Source organism: Cibotium barometz, chromosome 58, assembly GCF_041138505.1.
Source record: "Cibotium barometz isolate CiBa-2024 chromosome 58, ASM4113850v1, whole genome shotgun sequence".
NCBI classification, from domain to species: domain Eukaryota; kingdom Viridiplantae; phylum Streptophyta; class Polypodiopsida; order Cyatheales; family Cibotiaceae; genus Cibotium; species Cibotium barometz.
In genome coordinates this window covers 36,932,405-36,958,928 of record NC_141103.1, presented here as the reverse complement: position 1 = coordinate 36,958,928, position 26,524 = coordinate 36,932,405, and the positions used below count along the sequence as shown (strand labels likewise).

General features: G+C 43.5%; 1 protein-coding gene across 1 annotated transcript in view; it reads right to left on the bottom strand.

Annotated features, from left to right (window-relative positions):
* Window positions 1-644: 644 nt before the first annotated feature.
* EGY1 (Peptidase M50 family protein) overlaps window positions 645-26,524 on the bottom strand; it is a 66,829-nt gene continuing 40,949 nt past the window's right edge. The window contains exons 6-10 of the mRNA XM_086792980.1: window positions 6,687-6,737; window positions 6,532-6,601; window positions 1,313-1,381; window positions 1,183-1,233; window positions 645-1,104 (exon numbers count right to left, since the gene is read on the bottom strand). Coding sequence (XP_086649106.1) covers window positions 943-1,104; window positions 1,183-1,233; window positions 1,313-1,381; window positions 6,532-6,601; window positions 6,687-6,737 — 403 coding nt within the window. The 3' untranslated portion in view covers window positions 645-942. The remainder of the gene's footprint in view (window positions 1,105-1,182; window positions 1,234-1,312; window positions 1,382-6,531; window positions 6,602-6,686; window positions 6,738-26,524) is intronic.

Genomic DNA, 26,524 nt, shown 5'->3' with positions numbered 1-26,524 from the left:
TCAACCATATAAGAGTGTTGACATTGTTAACAATCTAGATTTAAAAAATAGAATATCCATGTGTATTGACAATGTCTTAATATAACGATTTAGTAACTGAAATATTCTACGAGAAGAACTACCCAGCTAGAGGAAAGGGAGAATTTCAGCATCATAGGTAGATGCCATAGGGAACAATGTGTCTCACATATGTGACATACACTCTCTACATCGATAGCCGACGCTCCTGTGTTTGAAGGATCTCTCCGATCCTACATAAGTCATGTGAAAGGTCGTCTCGGTCCACGTTAGGCCTCGACATCCAACACACTCCACTAGAGTGCTCTCTGCAATGCAACCAGGTGTGGTGGTCGAGGTATCTTTGGTGTGCCAGTAACCCTTGCCTGGGGAGGGAGAGAGAGAGAGAGAGAGAGAGAGAGAGAGAGAGAGAGCAACACTACTTGCATTACGTTTCGGTCTGTATTTTATGCAAATTGCTTCCTATTCTGGATGGCCAGTTTCGACAATTCATTGCACTAACTAGTTGGATTTGGAATATTCTTTTTTCTTTCTTCCTTTTTTTGGGGGGGGAGAGAGAGAGAGAGAGAGAGAGAGAGATGTTTAAGGAGTGCAATCTTTTAACTACAACGAAATTAAGACATGTCTTTATTAACCAGCAAACTTTTGCTACAAAATTACTTTACAAAAACAATGAACGTGTAGAGTGACTTGAAAACTGAGTGTTCTCCTTTCAGCAAAATTAGCATCCTTTATCTGCTATTGAGTGATAGTGATTGGAGACTGCGTTGAGTTACACTTCAAGAACAACTCTCTTTCATGGTGCCATTAGCTTTACCTGAGACGTACTCAGAAGCACCACTCGGTCCAGACTGAACAATGTGAGCTATGCACATAGCTGTGTCTTAGATCAGAGGGGACTTCTTTATGTAGATATCTGTGTCTTTAGATGAGAGGGGAATCCAATCCAATACCAAGCTCTTCAGCAAGTCCATCCCAAAGGGGAAGCAATATAAGCACAACTAGCACTAGAGCCAGTGCAAAAGCAAACTGTCTCCAAGTCCCCACCTCACTCACATCATTCAGACACGGCTTTTCTGGTTCTCTCTGCAGAACATACAACAAGATTTGAGGCACAAATAACCTTCTCAATTGCAATAATCACAAGAAGGAAGATGTCTTTACTTGGCAGATCAATATATACAGTCCCCATGGAAGGGAGAGGGGCCCTCCTAGCTGCAAGTGTCCACCAGCACATATAATTTAGTCATCTGTTTGTTATGATATAGCCTTTAAAAATCTTTCATTTACTCACCACTCCAAGACCAAGTAGTAAATATGTACCCAACGCGAAGCCTGTCAAAGCAGCCTTCCCAAATGCTGCCTGAAATTTTCATCATCTTGCATAGTATCAGTCAACGAGAACGTATTAAAAGCGCCTTCATTGAAAGAGGAAAGCGTCCTCCCAAATAAAGGGTATCATTTTATTTTAGATTTTTAGAACAATGTAACCTTGTTGTTGCCTGTCTCTTACTCTTCAAATACTCCTGACAAAGAAATAGGTAACACAATCACGAGAGAAAACACCAATCTCCCTTGCAAATCAGATAATGAATTGCCTCAATGGTGCCTCGATCACTTTTACTATCAGCCCATAGAAACACCTGCTTTGCTCCCCTTCCCAGCTGTGCGCCACCGTTCGCCCTCCAGTTTCATTTTAGTTTTTAAATTTTACTTCCGTATCCAATTATCTCTATTTTTTTAAAAATTTCAAATAATAGGTTTATGTTTCCCTCCTAGACCTTGCTTCCGCCCTTCTCTCCTTCTTCCTTCAATGGACTGCCAGCCAGCCTGCCTGCAAGCTGGTTGCAGCCACCCACTGCCCACCTAGGCACGGCTGTTTCAACTGCGTCCACTTTTCCTCCCCCCTTTTTCCCATTCAGTGTTCACAAAAAACCTGCAAGCTATATAATGGACCTACAGTACAAATATATATATATTTCATTTGAGCCCACAAACTTTAATTCCTCAGTTTTTTAAAATCTACAACATTTTGGGTATCTTAGTTGAATTTTAGCTCTAACATCTGCAAATTCTAGAAAAAATAAATGGCTCTAGGAGTTTAGAGAGCGAGAGGGGAGTCTCCGTCGGAGCCTAGCCTCCCTGCAGCAACTACAGGAACTCTCCCCTGAAAACCCCTGGATTGAGGTGCAGATGGCCACAGCCCACGCTCAGATCCTGTTCATTGAGGAAAGGAGAGTGGAGTTCCAATACCACACACGGGCTTTTTAGACTCAAGCCGGAGACCGAGGCACATGAGATTTTTTTGAGATGGCAAGGCCTCACCACCGGAGGGATGGCATAAAGCGGCTTAGAGGCACGGATGGTTCCATAGCTTCAGACCCCCCCAAGTGTGCACCATAGCCACAAACTTCTTCAGCTCCCTTCTCTCTGCCACTGCACAGTACACCACCACTGGGGCCATGAAAGGCCGAACCACCCCCCCCCCCCCCCCCCCCCTCAATACTAAAGTATATTATTGGAGTATTTCAATCTGCACAAAGTTCCAAGGGCTTGCAAGCCAAATAATCCAATGCAATGCAAATATGAAGACAAGTTAAACAAAAGTGTGTCGGAGTAGATTGTCGATGTCAGACTCGTCGAATGAGTCGAAGTAGCCTACCACCGGTCTCATACACCGTGAACGCAAAACTGTCGTTATGAGACCACACACAAACAAGCGCTCTCGTACTAGAGCCTGGCTCACACCCTCATAGAGACCATGGCTCAAGCCTCCCTGGTGCAAGTAAACAAACAAGTACATGCACATGAATAGGTACACATTGTGAGGAGAATCCATAGCCCATCCTAAACATGATGAATAGATATAGGAAATGTACATATGATGGTATGCAATGGATCCCAAGTGGCTAAAGACGTGGCGACCAAATGAATAAACGCAGGTGCACGAAATGATAATAGAAACAATGTGGGAGAACGAAGAAGATGGGCGGCGTAAGATTCTGGAAAGAATCAAGGCGGCGACAGGGTAAAGGAGGGAGAATTGCGTTGGATCGTGGTGTGGTTCATCGTGTGTGGGAAGAGGGACCACCAGTGAGACTGCAGTTGAGTGGGCTCCTGCAGGTCTGTTTGATGCAGGCTGGAGTTCCTACATATATTTTCCAGATTATCGAAGAGAAGTCAGGTGCAGTGTGAGAGAATTGGTTGGATCAGAGCGGAGGGAGAGCTGGAGTCCAGAGAGTCTTGAAGGAGGTGTGTGCCCTTCGATCTCTGAGGAGCTGGACTTCGTTAGAGACTTGATTCAGATAAGTTTCTTCTCAATTGTTGCTGCTTTCTATCAGTTGAGTGTTGTTTTGTGTGGAAAGACCTATCGTGTGCGACAGTGGATTCAGGGTTTTGAAGCTATGTTGTTGTGGTCTATCGGTGGAGGACCCCTATGTGTTTTTGTGTTTTCTTCTGATATGTCAGTACCTAGTCTCAAGGCAGTATTTGAAGCAGACACAGAGTTTGGGCTTCATCTTTTGTTTTGATGTTTTGGTTGTGATGATTGAGTTGTTTACATTGAGTTCTTGGTGATGGAGAATTTGTATGTGTGAGTCTAATGACTAGGGAACTGATTCTGAGTCAGAATCAGATGAGATAGGGTACAAAATCAATTGTGTCAGCTGAGCTTCAGTATCATCAGCTGAGGGTATAGATAGCTTGCCCTCACTTGTTTGAATTTGGGGGAAGCGTTTGTGGGTCACTTACTGACCGTCAAAGTAGTCAACTGTCAGCAATCAGATTGGTTTGACGTCTGAGTGGTTTCAATGTCAGCTGTGTCTCAGCTGGAGTCAGCTGATTGTCCATAAAACTGGATCCTTGCTTGGTTTGAATGTTTTGTGGGTCTAGAAGTGTCAGCTGACACAAAGGAAAGAGAGCCTGCATCAGTTGAGTCAGTTTACTGAGTTTTAAGAGGGCAGCCAGTTTGGAGGCAACTGTGTGTCAGCTGTAGTCAGCAGAGAGCCTAAAGTGTGGTATCCTTGCAAGGTGAGGGCATTCAAAGAGCCAGAGAGAGGCTGTGGACATTTGGAGAAGGGTTCTATGTCAGTTGAGGGTTCTGAATCAGCCGGTTGTGTCAGATTGCTGAGGCAAAATTCAGTCTGCTTCAGTCAGAGGAGAGTCAGAGGAAGGTCAACAGAGTGTTCAGGAAGAGCCTGAGGGTGTGGGTTTGAGTGTAGCTGATGCTGGAGGACAATTGAAGAGGCTAGAGCATATCATCAAAATCAGCAGCAACCACATCATGGGAGTGCATGAAGGGGCTGTCGGCTGACAGCAGCCTCATGTCAGCTGGCAGCAGACTTGTGCATGCAAGCGGCCAAGGTTTCAGTAGGCGGCAGCAGGTGTGGGCAGCACATTCAACAAGCGCAGCAAACAGTATATTATTTCAAGCATTATTTGTCCACACATTCTGGCCGACAGCTGGATAGATGGCCGACTGCTGTCCCACACTCATATATAAGCATCTCATGGTTTTCAGCATTAGGCAAGTCATAATTCAGTTCATACATCATCTAGTATTCAATAGAAGATATGTAGAAGGGCCAGGGTCACCCCTATGGGGGCTGACCAAAGCCCTAAACCCTGTACAAGCATTCATCTACCTTTTTGTACCATATTAATACAGAAAACCCTAACACCAAATACTCTCTCTTCTTCTCTCTCCTCTGTCTTAACCATGTTAATTAGCATCAATGTTCTTAATCAGGCTTAGGGCTATGGATCAGTACAGCAAGGCTTCCGCGCATGCAACAAACCTCATCCACACTCTTCATGCCCATTAGGAGGGTAGGGTATTCAAGCAGCTCTCAGGTTATGAAGAACAGGCAACACACCTTTCTTTGCAATTGGAGCCCTGGCCCTTTTCTTGACCATAGCTGAGGGCAGTATCATTTTCCATTAACAGCCCCTAGAATGGCTATATATCCCCCCCCCCCCCCCCAAAAAAAAAAAAAAAAAACCTCTCCTCCTCTTATTTTTCTTTTCTTTTTTTGCCATGAGTAGATCCTTCTGTAGTAGCAACTTGATTGCCCACCCGAAGGCAGTACAATTACGGCTGCAAACAGCCCAAATGCCGCTGGGGAGCGTGTGGGGATTTGAACTTGGGACCTCCCCCTCCCGGTCACAAAACCACACCGCTAGGCTACACAACCATTGGCCCCCCTCCTCCTTTCTTGTAGTTAACTCTGTATGTAGTTGTAATCTGATTTTTCAGTTTCTTCCCTAATAGAAGGATCTTATTCTATGGTTTTTTTTTAAGGCACCAAATTTATTTTTACTTTGAAGCATCTTTTATGGAAAGTAATAAACTCTAACCATGCAAAGCATTGTGCAATACTTCCTCAAAGAAGTGTGAGGCTCACTATAAAGTACGTAAATCTAATCCATAATCACGGGAAACAGCCGAAAACCCGGTTTTTGGGCCATGTCAACCATTTCCAGGGGTCCAAAGGTGCGAAACACATTCAGCCGTTTCCATTTCCATAATGGCGCATTATGACTCTTTCAACAATTTCCCCCTCCCATTTTGGCCGTTTCCCATTGTTGATTGCCCACACCGCCCATGTCTGATCCGAGAGTGGAATCAAAGGATCAGGTGCATGACGAGAATGCGCACGGATATGTGCAATGTCCAAATCAGAACCCTTGAATGGCTGATATAGTTGTACATTAAGAAAGTTCAAGCATATTGATGTTTGTTAGATTCGCAAGGTAGGATCAATCCTTTAGGATAAAGATTGTTGTTCTTGTCTGCTTAAGAGGCAGTGTACAAGACAAAGAAAAAGCTAGCTTCAAGGATGAAAGGAAAGCACAATAATGAGAAGAATAGCAAATGGATTCCAAATGTGTTGGCATACAATGCTCTAATCTCGTCAACGTGTTCCCAGGTTACAACTAACTCAAAATTGTAAGGCCAACCTGTACATGAGAAGCAGCTATGTTTGATCAATCTGAATGCGCAGCATCCCAGTTCAAGCACAATAGGGAATCTATTGACATCAGATGTGGCTCATGTTAGCTTTGTGAAGCTCTAGCACACTGGCAGATAGGTCCAGCACACTGCCAAATAGGCTACTTGTAGAGACAACTGTCTTCACATCAGGACAAAGACTTCACTGCTTTACTAGACACACAGTATCGCCAGGCCCATTCAAGGGAAACAGTTCAAGATAGGGTCAGAAGATGTGCATCCATCCTAGTAATCATATGATCGACTGTATTTTCCTCTGACCAACAACCACAAGGGCCTATGAGACCATGGTAACACATCGCTGTGGATGCAGTATGCCCGGTGGCATGTTTTGAAGAAACTAACCCCTGAGACACCATTCCAAAACCACCACCTTGCACGACACCATTGGTGAATTTTACATGCACAAACAGTCACTTGGGTTCAATGCATTCAACATTATTCAGCACAAGATAATGACGGTCAGGAAGAAGTCCCACACATTCAGACTCTCGTCAGAATACCTGCATTGCTCTGCCCCCATCTAAGCAACCAACAGGAAGAAGGTTGAATGCCGTCGTAGTTAATCCACACCTGCAGAAATAAATAAACACTCTGAAGCCTTAAAGCAATACTACAAGCCTCTAGAGATGTGAGAAAAGCATATTCTAAAGCTTACCATCCTGCGAGTACAAGAGGATGAATAGAGACGGTAGCTGCATGCATTGCGCTGCCAAAATAAAAACTCAATCACATTACACATCCCACAATATCTCTATAAAATAATAGCTTTCAGTACAAAAACTTCAAGAAGAAACCTATGGGATCAAAGCATAGAAAAACATGGTTACCTTGTTTACAAGGGCCATCAATACATATTAGCTTACACCATGAAAACAATGAGCAGAGTGAAAATGAAAAGGAGAGACCCGAACAAATCAAAAAAGAACAAAAAACTGGATATGATAAAATTGACCACATTCTGATGGGATCAGAATCTCTGCCAGCACCAGCCAAGCCCCCGAGGTGCACCTCTTATGAGACATGACAGGGCTAACAGGGCGACTATCCCATCTCCAACAATTGCCCATCCCCTCAAAACTTCCAGCTGGGGGAAATCCCAGCCACTTTCAGCCTATATAGTGCCTGCTACAACCCACTCCACTGCTCTCTATGGGATAAGCGGCACCCACCAAGGCATGTGGCAGCTGTCCAGTGAGCCTCCTCCCTCCTCAGCGAGAATTGGGCCCTACACCCTCCTCCATTTGAGCCACCCGAATCAAGGAGCAAGGGCTGCCCAGTACCACCAGGCCCAAGCTCCAATATCATGATGGGGTCGGAGTTTCCGCCAGCCAGCTGACCCACTCCACTGCTCAATGGGATAACCGGCACCCACCAGGACATGTGGCAGCTTTCCAAAACGCCTCCTCCCTCCTCAGCGCGAGAATTGTGTCTCAACACATTCAAACAGCATGACCTTTCCATGATCAGGGTTCACACCATGCTCGCATCCCTAAAAGACCTACCTTTGCACATGGGCATGTGCATTATATATAGCCCTTCCATCATCCCATGACATAGGTAATCATTCATATGAACAATCCAGGCCTCTTTAATTTTCCTTTTTGACCTCCAATTTGTCATTTGTTCCCAACTTCAACTAAAGATCTAAAAGCCTGAGTTTGACTTTTGAGGTACAAATTTTCTAGTCGGGACACTTAAATATCTACTTAGCTAGGGAGGACCATTACAGAAAACTAATTTCATGATTAAGTGTAATCACAATGATAAGCACACGAACAATGATAATCTCGAAGCATCAAACAAAATTGCATTGCTTATCACATTCTCTTCGACTGAGAGCAAGAAGGTTGGCACCTAGCATGCCACCTCAACCATACGTGTATGAGCCACAGCCCTGGGGTTAGCATTCACAATGGAAGGGCCATGGAGGGTGGAAGTGTTCCGTGCTGTGAGTAGGAGAGAGATGAAAGAGAGAAAAGTAAACTCAATAGACTGTAGAGCAAATGATTGCACATACAAATGAAAGCTTATGATTGATATGTTAACCTTCAGAGTACGATGCCTTTTTATAGGCTAAATGCGTTATCTTTCTCAACACTCTACTCATGGGGCAATGACACTTGGCTAAACCAATGACATCACTACTTACACACACAAACACATTAGTGGCTATAAGCCCCTTGTTCACACACACACACACACTTTCACCTCTATGAGGTGTTCACACACATGAACCCCGATTTTCCCAACAATCCCCCCTTCGGAGTTAGGGTGGTGTTATGAAGAATAGCCTTCATACTTAAGATTCTTTGGGCTCACTGGCACCACATGATGCAAAAGATCACAATGGCCATACCTGACGTAGTACAACAGATCACAATAATCAAGCCTGCAAATGGAGCTTGACCGCACATAAGATTCTCTATCTCCCAGAACTATCCCCCCTGACTCAAAACAAGAATAACATAGGAATGGAGCCTTTTATAAAATAAGGTGTTACAAACATATAAGAGAGAAAACACGCAAAGGGATAATTAAATTCAGATTTCAGGGGACATCTCCGGCAAAGAACCCTTGACTCAAACATAAAGCTTCTTCAAAAAGCCCATCTGTCATCCACCCGAGAGAGAGAGAGAGAGAGAGAGAGAGAGAGATCAAAGAATGTGGCAGTGAAAGCTTTTTCAAGTACTGAAGTAGAGGTTTCCGGCTTCTTTGGAGCATTTCCAAACTCTTATCTTCCTCTTTTACCACTAGGTTGGCATGATTTTGCTCTTGCTCTTTTGCCATCGGCTTGTAGCATCTCTCTTCAGTGTGTCCCAGCTTCTTGCAAAATGTGCATTTGATTGCTTTTCCCTTGGGTTTACCCTTCATTTTGGACACGTAGCTCCTCTCTCTGTCATGAGTGACAGAAGCTTGCTCTCAAAGTCGACGATCCTCATCAATGAGGATAGCCACCATGTCTTCATATGGCATCTCTCAAGACACCCGAAGTGAAGACAGCACCTCCTTGTACTTTCCCATCACTTCCAAGCTGGAGAAGAGTACTTCTTTCTTGTCATCTCATCAATGTTGGCCTTTAAAGTAGCTAGTTGTTGGAGGGAACCTATGGTGTTGAGGTGCTCTTGCAATGTGTGATGTTCTTTCATTTTTAAACCACAGCACCTCCTTGTACTTTCCCATCACTTCCAAGCTGGAGAAGAGTACTTCTTTCTTGTCATCTCATCAATGTTGGCCTTTAAAGTAGCTAGTTGTTGGAGGGAACCTATGGTGTTGAGGTGCTCTTGCAATGTGTGATGTTCTTTCATTTTTAAACCATAATACTTTTGCTTGAGAAAACCTTTTGAATTGTTAATCTTGTTCCCGAACAGATTTTCAAGATCATCCCATACCTGATTTGCGGTTTTGTCAAAGTCGAGTGATGAATGAGATTGTCGGCAAGTCCTAGACCGATGTGAGCCAGTGCTCGATCATTCTTCTCTGTCCAGACTCTCATTGCAAAGAAATTCATGCAGAGAACCTTTCGAAAGAGATGTTGCTTTTGTGGGTCCATGGTGGTTGGAAACCAATGGCAAGTACAAGACAATTTTTAGTAAGCACAAAATTGCATGATGTATACAGAAAGATTGTTGTACAATAGTGTATGTAAGGTATTGTACCATCTTCCAAGGGTAGCAGTAGTGATAATAAGAGCAAGATGGAGACACCACAGCAAAGCTCACAGGAGTAGTTGGGTTATGGTGATGCTGCATGCATCCCGCTCTTGGATTTTGAGGGCCATTATTGAGGAAGTCAAGCATAAGGGAAGACAGGTGTACTGTTGTTTTGTGGTTTTCCACAAAGCTTTTGATAGTGTCCCGAGGGCTTGTCTTTTCAGGAGACTCCAGGAGCTTGAGATCCCAACGGATATGATATCGGGAGTACTAACACTATATGAGTCCGTGACAAGGAGAGTACATGCACCTAGAGGCATGTCAAAGGAGATCAAGAATACTATTGGGGTGAAACAAGGATGCCCACTATCACCCACTCGCCTCATTTACATATTGAGAGTGCTGGATCTACACTCGCTAATACACGAGTAAACATCCTCCTCTATGTGGATGACATTGTCCTAATTTCAGATTCAAAGGAGAGACTGCAAAGGCATTTGGATGCTTTGGGGGCACTTTGGGAGGGAGGAGTATGACCTCAAGGTGAACCTGGGAAAAACCAACATTGTGATTTAGCAGCAAAGAGAAATCAGTTTACATATGGTGGCAGAGTGGTGGTGATAGTCTCATCATTCCTATATCTGGGTTTTACTTTCCATGACCAATCTTCACAATGAGGCCAGTAGCACAAACGCAGATGGCACGCCACACAAGGACATGCAGCTTTGAGAGGCAATGTTTCGAGGCCCACTTCCAAGAACCAAGCACAAAGATGTGGCTCTTTTGATACCTTGGTCACTCCCACAGTATCTTATAGGATAGCTTTTTTGGGACCAAATTTAGAACAAAAAGACTGGAAAATTTTAGAGAGGATATAGAACTTGGGCAAAGCGTCAGTACAACATGAGATCATTGAGCAAAGTTTGGATCTGCCCCCTTGGTAGTGGATGCCCTTTTCCAAAGGGTGATATACTTACACCGGGTATACACACTAGGTAGAGACCGCCTCGTCAGATTAGCCCTAGAGTCCTTGATGAGACTAGAGACACAAGGAGCAGTTTGTTCATGCTATGGTCACGCAAAGAGATGGTTCGCCTCACACTCCCTAAGCATTGATCGTCTACCACCTTTCCAGTATAGCCTTGATGCCCCCCTCTTTCCCGTCACGCACCAGGAGATCAACTGCCTCATCCGCACAAACCTCACTCAATTAAACACTCAATTAACATCCGTGTTACATGGCTAGACCACCCTCAAGAGCAGCCCACCAAATCTCGGTTCTACAGTGAGCATTTTCTCAAGCTCACACCAGATGGATTCATACAATGGCCACACTACCTACAAAGACAAATGTCACATGCCATGAGGATGGCGATTGGCCAGATCCAAGTCTCATCACACTCACTGAGGATAGAGACAGAGAGATATGAAGGCATACAGGAGGAGCATAGAATCTGTCAGATGTGTACCACTAGGGAGGTAAAAACAAAGAAGCACTATATCTGCAGATGCCCAATGTACTAGGAGATTCGAGGCCGATACCATTGCCTATTCAGGGAGGGATTTGGCCCACTCTCTAGGGTGATGGATTATGAGAATCGACGTTGCCTAGGTCTATTTTTGATGGACATGCGTCGCCACGCAGATAGACTATTAAGGGCACACAGACCAAGATGGGACACATGTGACATCATAGAGAGTCCTCACACAATTTTTTGCCCAGACAATCCCTACGGTGACCAGACGTCGTACCTGTGAGCAAGAGGAGCCCCAACTCAGAAAGACCTACCAGTGCCTTACCCAGAGCACCCATGTAACATGCGGAAGCTCTGAGAGTCTTCTTTCCGCCCTAAACACCACTTAGAACATGTTGTTGCAAAAACGCAGACAAAAGAGAGAGAGAGAGAGAGAGAGAGAGAGAGAGAGAGCTGAAAATTCAATATATTCATATGGTACAAAAAGATACATAAATCCTTGCAGCCATGGGCTGCCTTGAAAAGGTAGTAAAATACCTAAACAAACTCCTAGTTCTATGACCCTAAGTGTAAGATTCCTCCCTCCAGCTTTTGAGGTGTAAAGGTATAAGAACCTCTCCTTCTGTTCTTGTAATTATTTCCCTCTCTGAAATAGAAGAAAGATTTTGTTTTACTCTGTTTTGGCTTAGAGAGAGAAAATGTCTAAAGAGAGATAATCCAAACTTAAAATATCTTTGGATATAAAAATCCTCCTAGTATCTAAGATGGATTTCCCTGAAACAGAAGTTCAAAATGAACTTTTCAATGTGCGTTAGGAATTAATTAAAAATGGTAAAAGGGACCTTAGCCTAAAGGTCTACATTTTCAGAAATTTTTAGATTATGGTCCAATTAAGGTTCCAATAGGCCAATTGGATTAATCCAAGTGTTGGGATGAGATAAATCCAAAGAATAAAAGAAATTACCCAAAAATGAGTAAATGCTCACATAAGATAAAGAGTTGACTGAGTACAAGGTTTATTAGTTAAAAATTATGAGATATTACTAAAAAAAATGAGATATTTTGAAATAATGATACATTTTTGAGACCTTGGTAAGGAAAGGGGGACTCTTGAGATAGGCGCCTCTTTCACATATATGGAAGGATTTTTAATTCAAAAAAATTATGATATTTTTCTCTCTTCTCTCTCTTGGATCAAACCAAATCAAAAGAGAGCCAAACTGGTCCAAATCTTGTCCAAATTGAGTCAAACTGAACCTGAAAAATTCTAGAACCTAGTTGGACTTGGTTAGTGACCTCCCTCACCTATAAATAAACTCTCAGTCATTTGTAATAAAATATTGGAGCTATACCATACCAGTATTATATTAAAATAATCATATTTTCTATTATTCCTTAAATTTTCCTCTCTTGGGAGCTTGGAGCTCTCTCCCTCTACAACTCCTCTTGGAGTTGCTCTTCTCCTCTTGGTGGACCAATTGATTGGTCCGGGCCTTCACTGCAATTAGAGAATTAAGCCAAACTTAGAGGTAAAATCAATTTTTATGATTTTTTTCAATTTTCTCAATGACTTTCTTCTTCTCAACCCCTCTTAAACTTGAGAAGCTTTCAAAATAATTGTTTTAATTCAAATCAAGCTTTCCCTAAAAATCTTAATGTTTAATTAAGAGAAAGTTAATCTTTATACTTAGTTGTAATGCTTTCTTTAAGTAAATCTCTCTCTCTAAAAGAATATCCATCTTTATGACTAAATCCCTTGGAAAAGGATGCTTCTCAATGATTTTCTCTTAGTTCAAAGCTAAACTCTAGGCTTGATAAGCTAGAGATTAAGAAAATGATATTTTCATGATTTTGTGCTATTAAAATAATGGTAAATTCTTTTAGATTATTTATGAGTAGTTAAAAACTACCCTAATTCATTCTAAATGAGAAATGAATTATCTTAACAAATTGGGAAAAGAGAAATGTTGAAATTAGATCAATCTAGTAGGATAATCATAGTTATGTTTAATTTTATGGTTAAAATTATGATTTAAATTCATAGTTTGATTTTAAGCATAAACGCCCAACTACTATCATATTTTCATTACAAGCTTTTATTCTTTAGAAAAAAATTGAGAATTATCAGTTATAACAGCGAAGCTATGGCAAAATTTTTAAAAAATAATACATATCTTATTTTTATGTATAATGTTTAAAGAAGACTTCCTACCATATTCTAGGATTTGACATCCTATGCAAAAAGAATGATTTTCATTATATTCATGAGAAATAATTTTTTTATAATTATACATAATTAATTGATTATGAGAAAAGAGTAAATTTGATAAATTTATTTTTATGCAAAAATAGAAATTCCCATGATATTTGAGATCTAAGTAATTAAATGATAAAAGATGAATTTTTGGCATAATTCAAATTATGAGTATTTATCAAAAGTAAAATTTTGAGCATTATTAATTTTATTAAAAAATATGGATAGAATTGATTTTTGTAAATCCCATGAATCTTTTACTCAAAAGAAGAATATTGAATATATTTCACTTGAGAAATTTGAGAAAGAATATGAAAATATCCATCGAGAAAAAGTACCTTTAACCAGACCAAGCAATTGGCAGAAACTAAGAAAAGTCCCATCGATATCGAAAATAAAAAACAATACTAAAAGTGAATGTGATAAGATGTGATGTAGAGCCGAATGAATGTAAATGAATGTGACGGGATGTGATTAGATGTGATGTGATTGTGATAAGAGGAGATGTAAACGTGATGTGATAAGATGTGATAAGTTGTGGATGAGATGTGATGTGTTGTAAATGGATGTGGATGTGATGTGATGTAAATGGATGTGGATGTGGATGTAGATGTGATGAGATGTGAATGATATGTGAATGGGTGTGATGTAACGTAAATGGATGAGAATGAGATGTGAAGTAATAGATGTGCATATGAATGAATGGATGGATGTGGATAGATGTGAATGTGAATGAATGGATGGATGTGGATGAATATAATGTGGATGGAATGAATGTAATGTGATGTGGATGGATGAATGTAATATGGATGGAATGAATGTGATGAGATATGGATGGAATGAATGTGATGTGATATGGATAGATGTGAACGGAATGTATGTGATGTGATGTGGATGCAATGGGATGTGAATGGGTGTGATGAGATATGAATAGATGTGATGAGACGTGAGTGAATGTGATGATATCTGAATGGATGCGATGAGATGTAAATGGATGTGAATGTGATGTGATGATATCTGAATGGATGTGATGTGTAGTGAATAGATGTGATAAGGATCTGGGTAGACGTAAATGGATGAGATGTAATGTGGATGGATGTAATGTGATATGATGAGATGTGAATCTGAACGAATATAAATGGATGTGATGTAATGTGAATGGATGGATGAGATGTAAGGTGGATGAATGTGATTGGATGTGGATCTAGGTAGACGTGAATGGATAAGATGTGCTGTGGATGGATGTGATGTGATGAGATGTGGATCTGAATGAATATAAATGGATGTAATGTAATGTGAATGGATGGATGCGATGTAAGATGATGAATGTGATGTGATGTGGATCTAGGTAGATGTGAATGGATGAGATGTGATGTGAATGGATGTGATGTGATGTGATGTGGCTATGGGTAGATGTGAATGCATGAGATGTGATAAGCATGGATGTGACTTGATGTGATGAGAATCTGAATAGATGTAATTGGATGTGATGAAATGTGATGTGGATGAATGTGATGTGATGTGGATAGATGTGATGAGATGTAATATAATGTGATTGGATGAGAATGGATGAAGGATGATGTGAATAGATATGACTGGATGTGGAATAAGCAAAGTGAATTGATTTAGAAGAATGTGGAATAACGAGAAATGATGTGGAACAATGTGGAAAGATGAAAGTTCGTTTAGAAACTGTATTTATGACCTGTTTTTAAATGACTGTTTTATATCAAGAATGCTGGGAAAGCATTTTGACCATCTTGTGAATGAGGTCATGGAGACCTAAGTGATAAAGTTGCAGCAGCTGATGGAGAGTCAATGGAGGACGTCTCACGTAACAAGGTCGGCCGAGGTCTTGACCAATCTCGGTTCGATTTAAATGGTGAGCTTCCCGTACGGTGGATGAGAGACCAAGGAAGCAACCTATGAGTGAAGCCCTAGGTGACTTGCGAAGGAGCCTAGAGAGGCTGACCATACGGTGCTCGGGCTCTGGGTCGCCGAAAATACCCACGCGTGCATCGAGGAAGAAAATGGAACAAGAAGTTAGAGTTGTTTTCTGAACTCGAGCATGGATCTGGTTGATTGGCCTTGCTGGTCTTCAACGGATGAGTCCATGGCTCTTTTATATGGATCTGTTGGTTGATCTTGCTGATCTTCAACGGAGAGTTATCTTTCTTATGTGATTATATTTCCAGGTACTATGAGCTAGGAACTATCGAAAAGGCCCCTGAGTGAACAGGTGGTGAGCTACTGGTTACCAATGATGCCATAGGTACGCTGGGAAAGAAATGAATGTAATACTTGATTATATTTCCGGGTACTATGAGCTAGAAACTATCGAAAAGGCCCCTGAGTGAGCAGGTGGTGAGCGTTCTAGTGCCAATGATGCCATAGGTACACCGATGAAGGAATGATTGGAAATTAGAATTCAAGCTAGATATTTTGGAGGATTATGATCAGTGATACTATGGTTTCATTAAAAGATTATTTTAAAGACAGCTGAATCTGTGAAAAAGACAATTTCATATTGGGTGTGTAAGTGGTGTGACTATCTTGAACTTCGCTTAAAGCGCCGACTAGAAGACCAGGCAACTCTTTTCCCTGGTACCCGGGACAAAACATAACCAAATTCCTAAATGGATCCTATCACTACAATGGTTGGGTGGTTGGCTAACCCATGGGATTGAATGGGGTTAGGCTGGACTAATAGATCCCTAAAATGAGACTCAATTCTGTTAAATTACGATAGTTAAAGTAAATCTCGGATAACCCTTGTTCTATGGAAAAGAATCAACGGCTATGCCTCTTGATGAGGAAAAAAGTGTTGGACTCTATGATCCAAGTGCAAGTCTCTTCCTTGATCTGACCATGAGACTTACGGGTTTGGTCGGATCAGTTTGGTTAGTGAAGACCTTGACTATGTTAAAATAAAATATCCTGGAGGAATCGCCTATGTCTGCTGGGCAAGGGAAGTTTTTCCAAGCTCGGTTTTGGAAGAACCGAGGGATTAGTCTCTTGTCCGGATATCCATGGGCGAGGCCCCGAGTGAGAGGCTCTGCCCGACGTAAGAAGTGCTACTTCCGCTACTAGCACCCCAGAATTCGTTGCACGGAGGGGGTAGGGATCTTTCACTAAGAACCCACTCCTTATGGGAGTGAATGCCTAACACAATGAGCACCCTATGCCTTTTATAGGCTCTTGGATCATAGGAGTACTACAGTCGGCCAGCCGACTGGGCCTATTTTCTCCATAAATGCTGGTCGGCCATCTTGACTATGTTGGTTCTCCACAAATGCTGAAGCGCCTGCAGCCCTTTCTTCCGGTGCAGCCGACACCCTGGTCATGCAGCCGACAACCTCTTCCATGCCATGTTCCAAGTCCACCCTAGCCACATTCTGCACCTTGTGCTCCAAATCCTAGCTCTAATGATCTTTTTCTTGCCTGCCCCTTCTGGATTAGCTCTGGGAATGTTCATGGCAATGCTTGCACATGACAACCCATCAGCTAGGGGTCACCATTGAGAGAGCATGACAGATCTGACGAGCCCGACATGCACGCCCACCCAAGTGCAAGCCCTTGACACAGCAGCTCGAGATCAGGGAAATACTTGAGTGGTATCGGAATGCCCCCCGCGAAGTGGATGTGTCTCACCTCATAGATGTAGATGTAGATGGCATGGACACACCAGCTGCATGATGTACACATGCCCAAAGTCTTGGGGCAGCATTATTTTGTCTTTTTTGTCTGTTTACTAATTTGTCGTAACATATAATCTTTGTAATCCCTTATGTCTCAGCCTTATGGTCTTTTGAAGACGTTTAATATAACTTTCTTTCATTCTTTCTTCCGTCCATGTCTATGCTCCCACATGCCATGGCTTGATCTCTCCATCTCTTTCTTCCTCTCTCACTCCCTCCTGGGCCTAGCACCATGGTGTTTTACAAAGCAGTCAAAAAGATTACCATATGTGTGAAGATCTCATTGCTTGATGTGATCTTGCTCTGGAATCCAGCTGTTGGAGAGGATCTGCACGTTGCAGAAGGTGCACAATCAAGGTATGAAGGCTCCAGGAGAGGCAGTTGCAGCATAGGAAAAAACGCAGCCATCAATGTGGAGAAGCTATGGCAGGAGAGGAGGCCCAAAAAAGAAAAAAACGCACAGCCGCTGGAGCCAGAGGAGAAGCTACTGGAGAGGATCTTGAAGAGGATGCTCAAGAAACGCAGGCCAGAACAGGCTCAGACGTGGAGAAAGAGGTAGGCAGGGCACTAAAGTAGGCAGCCGTCATGGAGGAGCTTGAGGGGCGGCAAGTTTGCAGAGGCCGCCAAGAGGGGAAAACTTCCGCTTGGCCTTGGAGGAGGCACCACTGGGTAGGGAGGCTGTGAGGCTGAGCCAAGGGGGCGGCTCAGCCAGACTTCTTGCCTCCCCACTGGGCTGGGCTGAGTGGCTGGCAAGCCACTGAGGGCTCAGCACTAGTGCCACCCATCTTTTGTGGTGGAAAGGGCGGTTCAGCCAAGGGAAGCGGCACACATAGAGGGGAAGGAAAAAAAACACAGGGAAGGTGGGAACCAGAAAATTCAGGAGGGGCCCGCTGAAAAAAGTGCAGAAAGTGTACTGCTATGGGGGCTTGAAGATCACCATGCTGGACATGCGGCACACAGATGAAAGGAGGAGAAGGTGCTACGTGGGCTCTAATACCATGTAAGAAAGCATGCTACCCATGAAAGAGTGGAACAGAAGCGGAAGGAGATGGAAACCAGAGAGAGAGAGAGAGAAAGATAGACCATGCATACGTCTATGTAAGAGGGAGAGAGAGAGAGAGAGAAATGAAAATGAAATGAAATGTTATATTAACGTCTTCAAAAGGCCATAATGACCTATGAGACCAAAAGTTACATCATGGTGGATCTGATACAATGTCTGGATAAAAAAACCCAGAAAATGAAAAATAAAGATGATACTACCGGCACCTAGAAAGAGAGAGAGAGAGAGAGAGAGAGAGAGAGAGAGACAAGGCTCTAAAGATCCGTTGGGCATGGGAAGGTGGCTCTATGCCTCTCCAAGATCTCCTCAACCTGGGGCTGATGCCTATATCACTGGTGACGTCCAGGGAGTCTGGGACGTCGGAGTGGCGTGGCCCGGTCTAGAGTCACACCAAAGTGAGGTCCGTTGGGGGGTCAAGCACTCGAGAGTGTGGCTCGATGAGGCTGTGGGTATGTCATCCATGGCTGGTGTGGTGTCCTCTCCTGGTAGGAAGAACTGAGTGATGGTCACCCGGGACCGGGGTGGATGTCTCCCACAGGGTCTCGACTCCCTAATCACTGAGTCTCCGTGGCGATGAAGCTCTAGTAGGAAGAGGCCTAGTCACCGCTGATCTGGGTAATCCATATTCTTGGATAAGGGTCTAAACCCCTCTCTGAAGAGTGTTGCACTGTGTTCATCTCCAACATTTATCCCATTTATTGCAACATAGTTATCTGATGTATTTACTTAGTCATGTATTTTTCCCACATTTTTTGGCACTTTTCCCACTTGTAGGTATTTTCACCAGTCGTGGGTTTCTTCTACTGGCTGACTTGGCTCTTTGTGTTGTATATAAGAATAGTCTTTGGGTTTCTTCTACTTGGCTCTTTGTGTTGTATATAAGAATAGGCTTTTGCCATTTAATTCATTCATCATTTTGCTCAAGTGTTGTTGCATCATTGTTGGTTGCTCCAAGTCTCTCCTCTACTTTGGCTTGCTGCCTTCAACCATTCTCTCATGGTATCGTATCAGACTGTTGAAGTTCTCAGGCTCTTGCTTCTACACTCTACACAAAGACTATCGGCCAGCCTTCTCTTTTTTTTCCCAGCCCTCGCTCCCTGCAATTTAATGCAAATTTTCTGCAGCAGCCCTAATTTTTGTATTCTAACCATTTAATTCTCAAGTGTTGGATCATTGTTGTCTACTCCAAGTCTCTCCTCTCCTTTCACTTGTTGCCTTCAACCATTCTCTCATGGTATCAGAGTGTTGAGGTTCTCAGGCTCTTGCTTCTACACTCTACAGGATGACTATAAGCCAACGTTCTCTTTTTTTTCCAGGCCTCCCTCCCTCCCTCTCTGCAGTATAACGCAAATTTGCAAATTTTCTACATCACCTTTGTCGACACCCTGAACTAGTGGTAGCACCTTTGTCAATACCCCAGACTAGTGGTAGCACCATGCACTTGCTCGATTAGCCTCTCCCTCCCTTCCTTCATCGCAAATCAGGTCAGCTCCCGTCTTCACCCGTGTGTCTTGATCTCCAGAAGGAGTACAGTTCTACATCTTTTTGTCACCTCACCTAACATCCATGGAGGAGTGGGCAGCCCCCGGTTACCTACTTGCAACCTTTTCACTGTACAAGAGCAGGATTCCATGGCTTCTACATTGATTCCATGGCTTCTACATCGACTCTCATCTCTTCATCTATTTCCCAACTTCCCAAGGAATCCATCCTAGACGGGACCAACTACCTTGATTGGTCCAGAAAGAGATATCATCATAGAGAGAACTCTACTCAGAAGATTGCCTTGGAGAATCAGCTTGCCGACCTGACGATCCCTGATACTACGAACATCATGGATTCCATTATGGAGTTTGATTCCATTATGGAGTTTGTTACCTTCCAGAAGCAGTTGGTCTCTTTGGGGAGCAAGGCTACTGATGAAGACTTTGTTCATCGGCTCCTCGTCAAATTACTCAAAACTTTCTCATCTTTCTGGAATACTATTTCAATTCTTCCCTCTAAACCTGATCTACATACTGTTGTTGGCATGATTCAAGATAGAGCTACAAAAAAAAACAAGCCACAGTGCTTCCGAGACCCTTCTTCAGGTCAAGGGCAAAGACAAATGGCAGTTTAAGGGTTCCACCAACCAAAAAGTTGACTCTAAACCTGCTAGCAATACTGCTCAAAAGGATCTTACTTGCCATTATTGTGGCCACAAAGGTCACATTCAGCCTGGCTGTCGCAAGAAGACGAGAGAAGGTGGTTCTGCAAAGAAGCCCACCAATCAAACCTCTCTGTCTACCAATCAATCCCAAAGTTCCTCTTCCACCAAGGAGACTGTCTTCATCGGCCTTGAGGAGCTTCCCGTGGACTCACTTCTGCCTGCCACCTCACGTCTTATGGATTGGGTGGTTGATAGTGGGTGCACTACTCACATGACTCATGACAGGTCCATTCCACATGATATTCGGCCTAGCTCTTCGAAGATGTCCATTTGGCGATGCTTCCAACCTTGAGACCTCTTGTGTAGGTAACCTGCGATTAACTCTTCTCCTAGCCGGCCTTCTACCATCTAAGATGTGTTTTATGTTCCCAAGCTCTCTAGCAATCTACTCTCGGTGTTTCCGATTGTAGAGAAAGGCTACGACGTGTACTTTGACAATTCGGTTCTTGAGGTCATTGACACTAGCACCTTGCAGATTGTTGCCATAGGTGTACAAGAAGGTGGTCTTTACAGATTAAAGGGCTTTGGTGGCTCTTTGAATGAGTCAGAGTCTCATTTGCTACAACTTCTTCAAAGCTATCATACCTTGGTAGCTCAGGAGGATACAGCGTAGTGAGATGCTCACTACGGGCACTTGAATTATGCTTCTCTTTAGCAGTTGTCTTCTCAACAGATGGCCAAGGGCCTTCTGCAAACTGAAACATTGGTTCCATAGGAAGAGCGCTATTATCCAGATTCCCGAGAGGACTATTTCTTTTAAGCACAAGAATAAGGATATCACTATTGTAGCAAAGAAGAAGGGAGATACCATCCCATGTATCTATTTCCAAAGAAATAAAGTCCTCCATCTTTGCCTATATTATATTTGTAAAGGATAAGAGTGAAGACTCGATGAAAGATTTGCACTCTCTTGAGAGGGAGAGACTACAATTTCTAGAGGGATACAAGAATTACTTCAAGGATGTTATTCTAGGAGAGTTGCCTCCTGAGCGACTAGAGGATCATGTGAGAGTTGATTCCAGGGAGTTCACCCCGAATCATGTGTGAGTGCAGTACAACAAAAGAGAGAGAGCAAAGAGAGAAGACACCACACTGGGGTCAAAATAGCCTTGGACCTACCCCCCCTCCGAGTTATATTAGATAAAACTCGTTGGAGGAGTCTTGAGTACAAGTCCTTAGACCTAGAGAGCTCTCATCTTTTTACATGTCTGAACAATGAGAATGGCTGAATTTATAGTTCTTGCCCAAAGGCACTTAAGAAAACAACTTTAAACCTACTTATAGTCCAAAAAATATCTTTTTAATAATAGAAACTCTTCTCTTCTTAGTATTTAAAAAGCTTTTAATATTTTGCTTTCCAAAACCTAGTCACACCACATCATCAATGCCATGCCACTTTTTTTCCCAAAACTTTTTTCTCTTTTTTTTTTTTTGTGTGAGCGCGTTGCATTTTTGCATATCATCAACCTGTATTTTGCTTCAGTAACATTGAGGGTTGTTGTCCAAGTTGTATCCAAAGAGCAGCTTTGAGATTGAACAACACTAAATCTTTTGTACAAGAGTCATGGGACTAGCCATCTCATGGAGGCATTGTTTATCAGTGAAGGAAATCAGAACTAAGTACATGGATATGATTACTGTTAGTCTACCATAGTCAGACACTCACATGGGTACCTGGACTACAGTAAGAACTGGTGTAAAAACCAAGAAATTGGTGTCAAAACCAAGGAACTGTTTGTGCATTCATTTGTTTACTTGATTTATGCTTATGAGCATATTTGTGTGTGCGCCAAGGGTCGGGGGTGCCCGGTTAATCCCAAGGACGAGCATGTGTGTTTGTGTCTTCTGACATATAACGGGTGCGCATTGATCTTGACACAAGGAGAATCATGTTGGGAAACTCCTGCCTGAGGGGGAGTCCAGAAGTGCAAGGGGTGGGAGTATCTGCCATAAGTCAAACCCAAGGTCACTCTATGTGAAGAATGAAAACCGTGAGAGCAAGATACTCCCCAAAGCCAAGCACAAGAGAAGAGGACATTCCGCATGAAGAACCATGTCTCAAGAGCCAGAGATAGAAGAGCTAAGCCCACAAAAAAAAAAAAAAAAAGCAAGACCTCACAGTCATCTCGAGCATTTATCCCATTTATTGCAACATATTTGTCTGATGTATTTTACTTGGTCATGGGTATTTTTTCCCACATTTTTAGGCATTTTTCCCAATTGTAGGTAATTTCACCAGTTGTGGGTTTCTTCTACTAGCCGACTTAGCTATTTGTGTTGTGTATAGAACAGGTTTTTTGCCATTTAATTCATTCATCATTTTGCTCAAGTGTTGGATCATTGTTGGCTGCTCCAAGTCTCTCCTCTACTTCCACTTCCTGCATTCTCTCAAAGAGAGTGGAACCTCCCTCCAATCTCATAATATACAGTGCACCTGCATATGAAGAGCTCCTCTAACTCAACCTCCCACTGGCACATAGTGCATATCCTCTCCTCACGAGGTATCTGCATGGCTCTCCTTGTCTCTATCCTCAGGCAGTGCAATGACACCCGCAGTTGGCCCACTGCGGCGACTTCAGTAGGTCGGACAGCTGGCGCAACAGTACAAGCAGCAGACACAAAAAGTTCATGCCATGATTCAATATGTATGGGCTGGTTTGCATAGGCAATGAATTTATTTCACTTCTCTGACACGTATGCCTTGGAGAGAGAGAGTCATGAAGCCTACTCTCAAAGGTGGTTGCCATTGGGCCACCTCACCCATGGCCACACCTCTCCCTTAAGTGGGGAGAGTGCCCACTAAGGTATCCACACCTCTTTAATAAAAGAGGGTTCCTGTTTAAGTGCATGGCCAGCCGGAGGTGTAAAATGCCCAAACTCGCTTGTGAAGTGTGGACCTGCAAAACAGAAAATAAGCAATAACTTGCACGAATAAACAGAGTTTAGAGTCACACTGATCACCTATTTATAAGCCACAAGGAAGATCAGACTACACATTCATACGCACGTCACAGAAGGGCGTCCCCTGCCCGTAAACTGGACATACACATCTTGTAGGCAGTAAAACATTTCACGCACAAATAGCTTCAGGCATGCAGGTATGCCACACAATTCACAAAATGTATTGGACAATCTCCCTTTAATTTAGCTTATTGCTAGTGGTCGTTCCGAGCGTAGACATGACGTCCACTAGGCGCAAACAGAAGTCCCCAACCTACCGGATCCAAACTACTGGCCCTAGGCGTAGACAAAAGTCTCCTACCACGAGGTACCAGTCCACATGACTCCTTGCTTAGACACAAGTCCCCTGCCATTTCACATGTTGTGTCCACACTATGGAGCCTATCCATAGGTCCAAAGCTCATCCAGAGGTCAGCAGCACGGAGAAAATTGGTCTCAAAAAACCCATTGGGCCTTTAGTAGACATTAATAAAGTCTTTCTTTCTGCTGAACCATAGTCACTCATTGTTCCCCAATGCTCGTGGGGATGATGCATGTGTCACAAGTACGAAGAACTCAAATCTATGAACTTGTCAACTAAAAGGCATCTATCAAGATTCTAGTGAGCTCTTCGAGAAGGAAAGAAGGGGGACAAGGGTCAGCTTAAAGACCTTCATTCCCAATCTTGCTTTAGTATTTCAGAATTTCAACACTTTGTTTTGGCACTTCGCATTTGAGCTTGCGTAATGTATTATGTTGGGTTTTACACGTCTGTATGCACCCACGGGAGTGCTAGTGATCAGTCTAGGACCACTGGGGCACTTTTTACTTCAGTTAGTGGAGGTTTTTTCCCCCAGTTCACTCTAGTTCAGTTTATTAGTTATTTGGTCCACCCGGCACACTTATGGCCGGCCCATGTGAACCCTTATCTTTTAGGGTCACCTTTATGTGGTGGGATAGTACCTCATTTTTAATATAGAATCATAGGAGCTGCACGACTCACTCTCTCTCTCACTGTGTGTGTGTGTTTGCTCTACTGTGTGCTAACCCTAATCCTTTCCCGGACCTTCATTTGGTATCAGAGCCTGGAGAGTACCCGTCGTCAGTTGCTGCTGCAGCCCGCCATCAGAGAGAGCTGCCCGTACTGCTGCTGTGTCTGCCCGTACTGCCTGACAGCAGCCCGTACTGTTGCTACAGCTCTGCCCTTGACCAGAAGTCGCCGCCGCCAGCAACTCAGCAGACCAGGCCACCGCCTGTTGCTGTCTCCAGGCGCCGTACAGTCGCCGCCCTCCTGCATACTCTACGCTGCCCTCCTGCAGCTTTGCGCCGTACAACTGCTCCAGCTCCAGCTGCTACAGCTCAGCTCGACGTTCAGCCAAGCCAGCTGTCTGTCATCAGCACCTGCATATGTACCTGTAAGTGAATCTTCAGTTTGGGTTTTCCTTCTGTAGATTGTCTCTGCAGGCATTGGCAGAACATTTGGGTGCAGGTATTTGCAAAGCAGTTGGGTGCAGCATTTTTTTGGGCATTTCCAGGGTTTACTTGCTGCAAGGTTGGTCAGTTGGTGCATTGAAAGCACATTCAAAGGACACAGCTTGCAGGCAATTTTTGAGGGTTTTTGTTCTTTGCACACAGGTTGATACTCTTGTAGAGTATTTTTTTCTGCTTGGAAGTCTGCCAGCAGAGTTTGTACACATTTGGGCATTTGCAGGCATTTGTTCTGCATACAATGGCTGCTCCAGGGAATGATGTGTTCACTTTTGTGTCCAAAGAGGACAAGCTTGATGGGACAAACTATTCCTTGTGGAGTTTCATGCTGAAGAATGTGTTGGTCGCCAAGAATCTTTGGGATTATGTCAGTGGGGACGAGGCACGTCCAGTTCCTATTGCCCCAGAGACTCCTCCGCAGGGGGGTGCTCGTGGGAGAGGAGTACAGGTGCAGGTAGCCCCAGTTCAAAGGACAAACGCCCAAAAGGCTTGGGATTCGAGGGATGCACAGGCACTCTCATTGATTGCTTTGTCGGTCCAACGTTCCATTATTCCTCATATCCGGTCTGCGGGTACATCGAGGATAGCGTGGACGACATTGGAACATATGTATGCAGCCAGGAATGAGGCTCGTATATCCTTCTTAAAGAAGGAATTGGAGAATGTCAAGATGCATGAAGGAGAGGAAATGAGTTCACATGTGAACAAAATACAGGATTTGCGTGAGCAACTCATCAATGTAGATGAGATTATGTCAGATGCACAGATAGTCTCAAGGACTATGGATTCTTTGCCACCATCCTACCTCTCTTTTCATACTTCTCTTTCTCTTTCCATGCGACATGCCCGGGAACCGTTGACGTTCCAAGACTTGGTTGGGTTGTTGTTGCAGGAAGAGCAAACGAGGAAGAACTTGGGGGTGGATCAGGCAGCTGCCGATAAAGCTTATGCTGCTGATCGTAAAGGCAAGGGCAAGTTTCAGCCCAAGTCAAAAGGTACAGGTGGTGGTGGCTCCTCACAGGACACTAAAGGGTCTGATGGACAGCCCAAGAAGAAGGGCAAGTGTCACTATTGCAAGAAGCCAGGCCATTATATCATAGATTGCAGGAAGAGGATTGCCAAAGAGAAGGAGAAGAAGGACAAGGAGTCAGGGATGTCTGCCACAGATGCCTCTCATTCCGTAGCATCCACTGAGACTGCTTCCTATGCAGTAGACAGGGATTATTGCTTCTATACTTGCAGTTATGCACCCTCTTTACATGCTCTCAGTATGACAGATCATGCTCGTACATGGTACTTTGACAGTGGTGCTTCAAAGCATATCACATCTCGCAGAGAGTTGTTTTGTAATGTAAGCCCTGCCCCTGTTGGCAAGTCAGTTCAGTGTGCCAACAATGCATCCTACCCAGTTCGTGGCATAGGAGAGATCCAGTTGACAGCCATTGATGGCTCCATTCTTCGCCTACAGGATGCCTTATTTGTGCCAGGCATCAAGAAGAACTTGCTCTCCATTTCTTCTATGGCACAGTGTGGCTTGCATGTCAGTTTTGATGACGATAGATGTATTGTCAGAAGCAAGGGGACGGAAGGTCTACTGCTTACTGGCACATTGAGCCATGGGTTGTATCAGCTTGATACATTTCAGCCTATAGATCAGTCCGCTTATGTACTCACTGATCGTACTCCATCTATGGTAGATGCGGAGTTGTGGCATGC